The following is a 12,786-nucleotide window of genomic DNA, read 5'->3' as shown; positions in this document are numbered from 1 at the left end:
CGGAATTTAAGATTGTCTACGACAGCGATGCCTTTGGTTTAAGCATTTTGTTCCAAAAGGCATGCATACTTTTATTAAAAAATTAATTTGGAAGTTTAATTTAGGTTTAATTAGTTTCTCTCTATACAGTTTTATAAACTTTACTTTTTTATTTTTTATAATTAAAAATATTTTATCTTAGTTCTCATACAATTTTTTTTATTAATTTTTTTAATCTTACAGTTGTATAAATTTCATCTTTTAATTCTATAAACGACAAGAATTAAAAGAGAAAAAAAATAGTGTGTGTTATTTAAATTCTATAAACCACAAGAACTAAAAGAGAGAGAGAAAAAAAAGTTAGTGTATGTGTGATTAAACGTGAAATTTATTTAAGTAATTTATGCTTTAAAAACAATAGTTTCTCATTATTGGTTGAAGATATTCCTAATGCAAAAAATAAAATTATATTCATAACTCAATGGTTAGTATTAGTTTTGTAAAATAAGATAATGTTACTTAAAGTTGTTAGTATATGTGGTAATCTTTCTTTAATTAAAGGCTGAACTTTGATTTCGTGCTTAATATGAGATCAAAAGCAAAACTATGAATTGAAAGAAATTATATTATTTAATTATATATATATATAAACAATATAATGTCTTATATCGAAGATGGTATAGGTTTAACATTCTTTTTGTTGTGATTAGTAAGAAAATTTACAAAATTTAAACTTAAGATTTCATATATACTATTTCAATATTACTAGTCACCACTATGTTGAGTAGAATAAACTTTTATTGTCTTTTTGAAATGAAATATTTATCTCTTTAAGATAAAATAAATGTAATTTCTTATATAATTTTTTTTGAGAATAAATTTTTTATTTTTATCTTTTATTGAGATATTCTCATTCTCCTTACATTTATAATGAAAAACAAAAACACTACATCCGATAAAAATATGAGTTTAATTGTACATTTTTTATATTCATCTTTTATATATTTACAAATTTTGTAACTTAACTTTCAAAATTACATATTTTATCACCTAGGTTTCATATTTTTTGCATTTTTTTTTATCACTTTGTTAGTTGACCGTGTGAATGTTAATTGATATGTTGATGTAACAATTTTTCATGTTATCATATATAAATATCACACATAATAATTCATATTAGTAAACAACATATTATTTCATTAGTTAAGTAATAACATCAAATGATTAATTAACAAGTCATAAAATGTATAAAAATTTGAAAATTGGGTGACAAAATTTACAAAAATTTATAAAAGATGAGTAGAAAAAAAATGTATTAAAGCCTAAAATGTGTTTATACTCCCCTTGTCCACAATTATTGCAGTTATGACATTTAAAAAATATATGATGATTGATATTTTCATTTTTCAATGTAATATTAATTAATTTTGTTCTATTTTATCCCCTCATGAATTATCCAATCATCACAATTCAAAGTAATGCATTTATTAAGAGAGTAAACTGTTTTAATAAAATTATCTTAAATAGTGATAATTTTTTGTTCTTCTTAATTCAAATTGTTGCAAACTAGAATCTATATTTTAAGTTGACCTTTACCCAAATTTAGAAGGCAATGAAGAAAGGACAAGTGAAGAAGAAAGAACGTTTGTGAGGGGGGCATGTAAGGTGGTGGGATCCACATTTTTACTACATTACATTGAGGGCACGGAAAGATAAGGCATGAACAAGATAAGGTTTGGTGTATTGTTGGTAGTATAGTATAGTTGCTGTCAATTTCCATCCACAAAATGGAAGCCACAAGTGTCAGTGGGATATAGCACAAGTTTATTGTGACACTCAGAAGCCAAAGAACATCAAATAACTTGCTTTCTCAATAGCTTCTCACATTAATCTATCTCCATTCATTTTCATATTCATCAAACTACCAGTAATGTACATATATATAGTCTGGTATCATATGGGAAAGAAATTAAGAATATTTCAAACACTAGATAACATCACATGCACCTTCAAAATTTTCAAATTTCAATCAGTGAGTGAAGAAAATTTTCATCTGTGGAATCTGGCACTGGAACACTGGTGCAAAATTGATATTTTACATCACTTCTATATCGATTTTTCGAAATTTGGTTATTCGAGGCTTGTGAAGACTTGGAACAAATAATCTCTCATGATATGCTCAGTTTTTAGTAGTTTAGGGTGTGTTTGTTTTTCCATTTGGTTCAGTTAAACGTGGATTCATTTAAAAGCATCAAAATATCAAGACTCATGCTTTTCTGTTCGTTGCTTTGAAATTTACGCCACCAATTATACAAATAGACACTTAGCAGCCCCATTTCTGCAATTCTCATTGCAGCTAACTTTAGAGGCAATATATACAATTATTTCCCAATTGGTGCTACTATTTTTTTTTTTTTTTTTGGATTCTAATCATATTAGATATATAGTTGGAACTTGTTATCTTAGATATATCTTCATCCTTGGTCTGGATTTTTATTATGGTAATTGTAATAGTACGTAAATTTTATATCGTAAAATATTTAAGAGAAAGATGAGAAATAAAAAAGAAAAAAGATAGAGAAGATGAGTGATGTGATAGAAAAAGAAAAACTTATTATAAGTGTAATATTTTTTTTCCCGAGATTCCTCTATGCCCTTCCTCCAGGAATCTTATCTTAATACTATATATAAAGTGAACAAGTTCTTTAATTATGATTTTTTTTCATTTTTTATTTAATACTCTATATATCCATTACAAATATTTTTTTATTAAATACTTTTTATTTACGACTCTTAACTAGTTAATTCAATTTATTTATTTTATAACAATTTATTACGCATCTGATTATGTTATATTCTTTGTTTACGGTGTTAAATAATTAAAAGATTTTAGATTTCTTAACTCCTTTTTCATCTAGCTAACTTTAAATGATTTATATGTTTTTAATAAATAATTTTTGTGAATAATTTTCATGTGCAACATAAATAATAATGTAAATAAATAATAGAAATAATATATATTTTTATTTGTATATTTAATTAGTTTTTTTTCTTTGTTATCTTAATATATATGAAGTAAAATGATTCTCTAATTATGATTTCTTGTCCATTTTTCATTTAATATTCTATATAAACACTACAGTTGTTTTTTATTAATTTTTTTTTACATCTCTTAACTAATCAATTCAATTCATATGTTTAATAGTAGATAATTATCCATGTCACCTTATCAAATTCTTTATTTATTAGGTGTTAAATAGTTAAAAGATTTGAGTCTTCTTAACTCATCTTTCATCTAGCTAACTTTAAATGATTTGTATATTTTCCATGAATAAATTTTGTGGACAATTTTCATATATAACACAAATAATAGTGTAAATAAATAACAAAAATAATATTATTTTTAATTGTTTGCTTAATTAGTCTTTTTTCTTTATTATGTATAATTTATTAGAAAATTATGTCAATTTAAAAAAAGTTGGAGGAATTGAGACATGTCATATCTTATTATAATATATATAAATTGAAGTAATTGGGATTTCGGTCCATTTTCCATTTAATACTTTATATACCTATTATAACTACTCTTCATTAAATATTTTTTTGTTTACAACTCTTAACTAATTAATTCAATTTATTTATTTAATGACAGATAATTATGCACATAACTGTGTCAAATTCTTTGTTTTCAATGCTAAATAATTAAAAATTCTTAACTCCTCTTCTACCTAACTAGCTTTAAATGATTTGTATGTTCTCAATAAATTAATTTTGTGGACAATTTTCATGCACAACATAAATAGTAATGTAAATAAATAACAAGAGTAATATTTTATTTTTTCTTCTTATTATGTATAATTTATTAACAAGTTATGTCAATTTAAAAAAGTTGGAGACATGACTTTTTTGCTTATTGATATTTAATACTTTGAACACATTTTGTAATGAAAAAAAAGTAAAGAGACATTTTTTTTTCCTGTAAGAGGTAGTTTTGAAAAGAAGTAATTTTGAAAGAACTTCTATAATTATTTATTTGTTTGAATTAGTTATATATTGAACTTTTTGTTTTAAACTACCAATTTTAAGATAATTATCATAATTTATTGTTAATTTTAAAAATTAATTTATATATTTAAGAAAAATTCATATCAATAAATATATGAACAATATTTGATATAATTAATAACGAAAGTAAAAGATGTGGATGTGAAATAAGAAGAGATAGGAAAAAAAGGAAAAACTCATTTGAAAACTAATTGAAAGAAATATTGTGTGGCAAACAATTTAAAAACAACAAGAAAATTGAAATTCATTTGTGAACTCAAATTCTCTAAAGATTGAGGCTAAAGTTATGTCTACTTGAGTGATTTGAAGGGCTCTTAATTAAATTTCAATCTTCTAATTTTGTTTTATGTTTATTTTTGAACAATTGATATAATAATTATGCCCTTAATTTGAAGTGTAAAATTATATATATATATATATATATATATATATATATTATAATTATATGTTATAATTTACACATTTCTAAATATGATTATGATGTAATATTTTTTTTCATATAATATTATGTTAAGCTTTGCGGTCAGCGGAGAAAACACGAATAATTTTTTTCTTTTATAATTAAAAAATAAAATAAGTTAATAATATTTTGAGTTGATTAAAAATAAATTTGTGCATCACATAGATTACTAATCTAATTAAGAAAAAGTTTAAAGTGTAAAACTAACTTAAATATTTTCATAATTTGTTTACGATCACATGTAATACTATAAACTCGGTACTTTTTTTTTAATTATAAGAAACAAAGACTCATTTCAAGATATATTAATTGTTAATTTTAAGATATACTAATTATTAATATCTTTTCATACTTTATGTAAATAAATATATTTATTGATCTATTAATTATATAAGTTACATTTATTAGCAGCAAAAGTCATGTATTAAGTTAAATATAATGTCATTAAACATAAATATTATTTAAACTATTCAATTCAAAATGTATTTTTGAATAAATTAAATTTTATGATATTATTAATAAAAATGAAATATTTTAACTATTTTTATTAATTTTAATAATTACTTATTCATTTCTTATATAAAAAAAAACGGAGGGAGTAGAATATATGCATATGTATGACTAGTTACGAAGTTATTAGAATCTCAGGTACGATTTTAAGTTAATTTCGATTACACCTTATATTTTAAAATGTATCTTTTTCATTTAAATTTATATACATGTTTAAAAAAAAAGTGGAGAATAAATATTAGTCCTTAAATTTTATCTCGAATGATTAACAGTAAAATACACAATCTATATTGTTTTGTTTTTTTTTTAAGTTACATGAAAATTTACTATCTCTATGTATGATTATATAAACTATATTTATTCTTTTCATTCTTATATCAACTTATTAATAAAAATTACAATATTTTGAAAGGAATATCATGTTAAGATTAAAATTAGTAATGAAAGTTACATTAAAAAAATGAAAGTAATAAATTTATTAGTAAGATGAGAGTTACAATATTTTCAAAGTAATTATCAAGTAAAAAAATGGAAGTAATAAAATTTATTAATTTTTAATAAATTAAATGCAATATTTTTGTTTTTTTTTTATTTTTAATAAATATTCTTATGGTGTTTATGGATTTATTTTTGAAGTTAAATCATGTCCTTGTTCATATACTTTGTGTATAAATTCACTTAAAAAAAGTTGTATTTATACACTAAAAGATCATTATAAGTGAAAGCAACGTTTTCAAAGTAGTTTTTATATATTGCTCGTGTTTTATTTTGACTGGCCCTATAACTACAGTCTACATGGGCCCTTATAAGCCCAATGGACAGAGATACTAAATTTCCGGATCATGATATATACACTTCCTTCTTTTTTTTATAAGTACACCTCCTTCTTTTAATTTTTTTTATAAAATATTATAATTTTTTTAAAAAATTTTATTACACTTTCAACTTTCAATTTGTTACTTTTTTTTCTTCTTATTCACACATATTTTTTTTCTCTTTCAGTTTTCACATGCTATCAAAATAGGTGGGATGGAAAAATAAAGGGGTGCATATAAAAATTGAAAAAAAGAGGAAAGATATATGAAAAAAGTACTAAATTAAATATTGTGGATGTAAAATTTAAAAAGTTAAAACAAAAAATTAAAAATATTTTAAAATTTTAATTATTTTTTTTAAAAGAAGGTGTACTTATAAAAAAAAGGAGGTATATATATCATGAACCTTCCATTTATATTTGAAGCCCAGTGAAGTATAGAAAGAGCAGCCCATGATTAGATTAAGTGTTAAAAAGAATCCATTGATATTGCGTATTCATCTCATCTCATCGATTCATTTTAGGCATAAGTTGATTTTTTTTTCTTCGTGTAAACCAAGGTATCGTTTAATAGATAGTTAAGGACTAATAACTCGAAGTAATCAAATTCATTTAAGAAATTTATATTTTCTAACAAGTATTTTTTTTATAGGTAAAAATTGACTTAAAACTATTTTTTTTTTTTCTTTTTCTTCTTTTATTTTTTATATGTATTTAAAAGGTTTAATAGATGACATCATCCTCAAATTTTTCGAAAATTTATAATTACATCTCTAAACTAAAAAAAAAAATTAGAATTAGGTTCTTTCTTTCTTTATTATTATTATTATTATTATTATTTTTATATTTTTATAATTTAGTTTTCGTGGTATTTGTTTACAACTCATAAAATTTGACAAAATACTTGTCATATTCTCATAATTGGACAATTACATTAGATTAATACTATTTGACCAAACTTTACTTATCTCCCAATTGAAACAAATTAGTTTAAGATGAAGTTTTAGAACACTTGTGTGAAAAAAAAAAGATTAATACTATTTCATGACATCATAAATACATATTAACTAAGAATGACAAAATGAGTCAGCTCAATTCATTTAGACTCGCTCCACTATTTACAAAAAAAAACATGTTGGATTAACCTGTCAAGTGAAATGGGTTGGTTGCTCTAGCCCATCCTACCTAATGGTGGGTTGGTGGGACAGTTTGTCAAAAAAAAAGTTTACATATTTATTTTGGATATTTCTTTCAATACATTTCTTTCTTAATAATTAAAAAAAATTACATAAATTAGTATACCTAAGTAATAAAAAAAATCTCAAATTTTAATAATAATCACAATTTTTCCAACAAATTTGCTATAAAAAAAACTTAAACTACATATAATAAAATAAGTTAAATTTATAACATATTTATTACATGTTTACACAATAAGTTACATATTATTCACATAATAAATCTTATTTGACTTATTTAAATTTAACATTAAAAAAAAAAATTTATGCAAGTTAGGCGAGATGGATTATACAGGCTAGAATGCTTAGTCAGACCGTCAATTTTTGACAAGCTGAACCATAGTTTGGTATCCATTTTACCATTCTTAATATTACTAAAAGTTTCAATCTCTAAATTTTAAACCTTAAACCTACACAAAATTGCTTTTAAAAAATTAATTATAAAAGTGATCAATCCATGCGAACTCAGCTCAACAACTCCCTTCATTTAATTAAGTTCTTAAAATATTTGTTTAAGTTAATTTTAAAAATATAGCAGCATTCTATACTAAATGCGTGCTTCGCGAATTTTTTTTATTTATTTAAAAAATAGAACAGATGACCGTATATATAAAAAAAATCATAACGTAATTTGGAAGCTATTTTGCATTATATATATGACGTCACGGGTCACGCGTGTCATGTTATTTTTTATTACTCAATGTTCACATAAGCAACATTATTATTATTATTATTATTATTATTATTATTATTATTATTATTATTATAGAAACTTTAGTTATTATTATGAAAACATGAGCAAATATATTAAAAAAATTTAAAAATTAAAAATTTGAATTCTTAATATGCAAATTATTATATTATATTAATAAGTTGTTGATCTAATTGAAATTAAGTTTTTTTTAGCAAAAAAAATTATATTCAAATTTTGTAGATAAAAAAGTGATTGATGACTATACCAACAAGGTTCTCTAAAAAAAATAGTAATTAGTAAAATTGGTGAATATTTACACTAATAGCATTAATTAAAAACACATACCACTATATTATTATTTCTTAATATTTAACAAGCAGCATCCATAAATCAATCATGCATAAATACTATATTATTAATTATTTCTTAATTCTTTAACAAGCAGCACACATAATGATAGCCATTGAAAATAGACCAACCACCACTTAATAATTCTTCCACGTTAAGGCGAGACCTATGAACGCACTCCAAACAAGCACGTACGCATATTCATGTATGATGAGTGATAACTTACAGCGCAAGAAACAGCCAAAATTTCAAAATATCCCATTAAATATAACATTACTAAATTCATAGACATATCGTAAGGGATTCTTAATTTGCTTAATTAACGCGTGTAATGCGCAATCTTTTGTCTTAATTACATGGGTTCATAACGTGCATCTTCTCCTATATATTCCGATTATGTCCATGCAATATTAATTGCTTTAAGCAAAACACTTGCAAGTTAATTCCCACCTCTTATAATTCTCTTTCTCATAGGAACAGAGAAATTAGAGGCTGAAAAATGGTTCTCAAATGGCTTCTTCATTCAACTTGCCATGTTTTGGGGTACCCCATGAACAACACACAAGTGGATAAGTGCAAGAAGATTGAAGGCTACCCTATTAATGGAGATGTCAAAAGCGTGAAAGGGTTGTGCCCTTCAAGTAATTTGAATGAGGTTGATGACCCTTGTTCAGGGCTTCAATTTCAAATGCCACTTCACTATCCACGTTATACCAAACAAGACTATGAGAGCATGGAGGAGTGGAAGGTGGACTTGCTTCTTAAGCAATATGGATTAAGTTTGGAGGGTACCCTTGATGAGAAGAGAGCTTTTGCAACGGGAGCATTCTTGTGGCCAGATCAATGAAGGTGTTTTTGTTAATTAAGTCTTGATTTAATCTTTATGCTAAAACGTGCTATATTGTTTCAAGTTATGTGTACTTGACCGTGGTATATATATATATATGGAACGCATGCATGATCAATATATGTTAAATTGATAATGCCATAATGAATGTGTCCACGTTTGTATTTTGTTCTTGATTCTGTTCATGTATGATAGATATTGATTATTTGTTCTCTTTTTTGTTGTTGGTGTTTAATGGTGAAACTTGTCGGCAATGTATGGTATGGCTTGCTCGCATCTCTCGTTGCCCATTATTGGCTTTTGGCTAGTTTACATGATGGTGTGAACTGTGAATATATATCGTTTATGCCTAAACACAATTTTTTAATCCCTTGCGAAGAAGTTTTAGTACCAATTGTGAACAAAACACATTAAACCAATTACGTACGTAAGTTGCTATTACTCAAAAAACATCAATGATGATTTGAATAGACAGACAAATAAAACCTGACCACTTAATTTTCGTGTCAATTCATCTTTCGTAATATCTTTGTTGCAATTGCGAATTATCATCAATATAACTCTCCTCATTCGAATAGTCAAACTTTAAGTATATATTTTCTCGATTGCTTTTTGTAATTTTTACTCATAAAAAAATCTGTAAGTATATAATAATTTTGGTTTAAATTACTTGATAACAATAATTAATATATATAAATTTTGATTCAAATCTCTATAGCCTATTCAAATTAAGAAATTCGATCAGTTTTATTTTGATATATATATATATATATATATATATATATATATATATATATATATATATATGAAGAATTAAATAACTTTAAGAGTAACTCTTATTTAAATTACTCCATTCAATAATTTATGATATATATTAAATTTTAATAATCTAACCGTTAAATTAAACATTTTTAATGTATAAATCAAGTTTACAAAATTTTAAAAAAATTAAAAATTGTACAATATTTCGATATATAGATTCAAATTAATGTATAAAATACATTTATATTTATTCATCAATTGAAACTAACAAAATGAAATATCAAATAATTTTTATGAATTTTAAAAATTTGAAGACTTGATCTATACATTAAAATTTTTAATTTAATAGTTGAATTGTTAAAATTCAACATACATCATAAGTTACTGAGTTAAGTATTATTGACTTAGTCTATGCATTATTGACCACATTAACTAAGTAAGTTAAGATAACATAATATTTGTACTATAGTAAAATATTAATTAGATTCTTACATACCCTCAATTGGGTGGATAACTTGTATAAAAAACATGATTTTCTAGGAATATTTTTTAGATGATAAATCAAATGTAAGAAATTAAGAGAATATTTGGTACATGAATTTTTTTTTAAGCTTGATAATCATGATTCTTAAGAATTGTAAATCTTGGAAATTATTTTCTAAGAATGATTAAAATTTGTTTGGTTGGTCTAATTTTTTTTATAAATATTTATAATGTTATTTGAGAATCAAATTTTTTTTATTGCATTAAATAGATAAATAAAAGTAATATGACATTTTTCAAAAATTTTTATCCCATCAAATAAGCAAATAAAGACATGACTTTTTTGTCAGAATAAAAATTTTCATTTAACTTGAAAATATAGTTAATATTCTCACTTATCTCATGAAAACGATTTCATGGGAAACATAGGTAAAAACATTCTTTAGAAATGTTTCCTAATAATGTTATTTTTTAAATAATAAATCAAACGTAAGAAACAAACTTTTCAAATATCTTATTCTTGGAAAAGTAAAAATAGTTTTTGTACCAAAGTGCTTCCTAACATTCACAACTTCATATTTCTAGAAAAATAAAAACATTTTATGTATAAAATGCTCCCTTATAATTTCATTTTTGTTATTGTAATATAAATATAACTACTTTGACCCATAGGAGACCTATGTGCACTTGAGAGGTGCGATTGCACCATTGACTTTAAGGATAATACATATTCTTGTATTGAGTTATAATTTTTTTTACCTCTTCTAAATTTATAATTTTAACTGATGTCCTTAATTTCTGAATTTTTAGAAAATTTCTTGGTTGTCCTTATTGGACAGATGATTTTGGTGTCCTTTCAAGAAAACACCAATGACGTTTGGACACATATTTTAATTGTATATATATTAATTATCGTTGTTTCTGAATTTATACCTGTCTCATTAACTCGAATGGGATGACGGATGGATTTTGAAATCCACAATTTGTGATCCAAATGCAAGGACAATTATTGTTCATAGTGCAAATATGTGATAAAGAGTTTTTGGTTAATAACCATGATTTGAATGCCCTTACTTCTTTTTACTATCCAGCCGTTGTCACCTTTTTTTTTTTGTTAAGTGTAGATAGTCGATAACCACCTGTGGTTTTAGTTTTGCCTTTGTCCTTGTTGTGTCCACTAGTGAAGGGTTATTGGTGCAAAGAAGGATTACCGTTTTCGCCCACGTACGCCTTCTTAAGTCGTTTTCACTGATTATTGCAGGCAAACACTCACCGATGTCTTTCTTTATGCAAATCACAAAAAATGTAGTTATCATGATGGTTTTCAACTATAGCTACTTAAATAAAGGGACAATGGCGTTTTTGTTCTTTGACAACAAGTCAAATGTGAAATGAAAGGATATCCAACAAGGACAATGAATAAGGTTTTTAAGCAGTTTGCACCACAAACAATGCATGTCTCTATTTTCGGGTTTGACAATTTCAAATTCATTTGTTTATGCTGGATCCACCCAATTTGGGCTAATGAAAATGATCAAAAATTCAAAGGTAAACATGACATGGACAACTCAAATTTGTGTCCAAACCTCATTGGGACTTTCTTGAAGCAGCACCAAAATCCGTTGTCCAAAAAGGCCACAAAAGAAATTTTTAAATTTTTATCTTTTATTAACTATTCTTTTTTTTTATTATTTATTTTACTCTCTTTTTATTAATACCGATGGAAAACGAGGCTTGTATGTCACCTTTTTCTCATCGAATTTAACAAAAATCGACGTAAAAAAGATGCGGTGACATTTTTATAATTTTTGCGAACTTTTTTATAGTAGGGTCCAACGTAAAATGTAAAATCTACGTCGGACACAACATACAACCGACGTAGATTTTATATTTTACGTCGGACCTTACCAGGTTTGACGTAAAAAAAGTAGCGAAAGCGAATAAAAAGAGTGCATGAGAGGCACACGGAAGCACGCACTCACTCGGATTTCATCACTTTTCTAGATTCTTCTCTGTATAAACCCTCTCCCTCTCGTTTGTTGTTAAATCATTTTTTCTATTTTCTGCAGAGTGGGGTGAACTCTTCATTACTCGTTCGCACATTGTTGTAGCTCAGGTATGAATTGCTAACACCTTTTTGCTTCGTATTGCTATTGTGGCTATTTGTTCTATTCGGTCTTTATGTTGTTCTATTTGTTTGGGTTGTTGGCCTTTTCTTCTAGATTGTTCTATCAAGTAGAACAGCCCGTTCTCCAAGCAGAATGACCCGTTCTCCAAGCAAAACGGCCTGTTCTGCTTGCACTCATTATTTTTTTTTTGTTTACAACTTTTTATGTCGGATCTTGGCAATGCCCGACGTAAATTTACGTCGGATTTCACAAATGACGTAAACGTAAATTTACGTCTCCCGCTTTAACGTCGGACTTTTTTTTAACATAAAAAACTTAAAATAACCAACGTAAATTACTTCTTTTGTACTAGTCTATTAATAAGTATTTTTTCTTTTTTATGTAATATTTATATTTTTTTTATATAATAATAATTATTTTTTTATTATAAATAATCTGTCTTCATTGACTCCAGGTC

At 24.9% G+C, this 12,786-nt stretch overlaps 1 protein-coding gene across 1 annotated transcript; it reads left to right on the top strand.

Annotated features, from left to right (window-relative positions):
• The first annotated feature begins 8,446 nt into the window (after nt 1-8,446).
• On the top strand, nt 8,447-9,174 carry LOC109804481 (uncharacterized). Its single transcript, XM_020366315.3, has one exon. It carries the CDS (start codon nt 8,608-8,610, stop codon nt 8,953-8,955), a length of 348 nt encoding a protein of 115 aa, XP_020221904.1. The 5' UTR covers nt 8,447-8,607; the 3' UTR covers nt 8,956-9,174.
• Nucleotides 9,175-12,786: the final 3,612 nt, after the last annotated feature.

Source organism: Cajanus cajan, chromosome 1 (assembly GCF_000230855.2).
Source record: "Cajanus cajan strain Asha chromosome 1, NIPB_CcT2T_4, whole genome shotgun sequence".
Lineage (NCBI taxonomy): Eukaryota > Viridiplantae > Streptophyta > Magnoliopsida > Fabales > Fabaceae > Cajanus > Cajanus cajan.
Note: the sequence above shows the minus strand (reverse complement) of the source record. Positions and strands in the feature narration are given on the sequence as shown.

Excerpts from the sequence above, each read along its gene's own strand:
- LOC109804481 (XM_020366315.3), top strand. The coding sequence starts at position 8,608 with ATGGTTCTCAAATGGCTTCTTCATTCAACTTGCCATGTTTTGGGGTAC.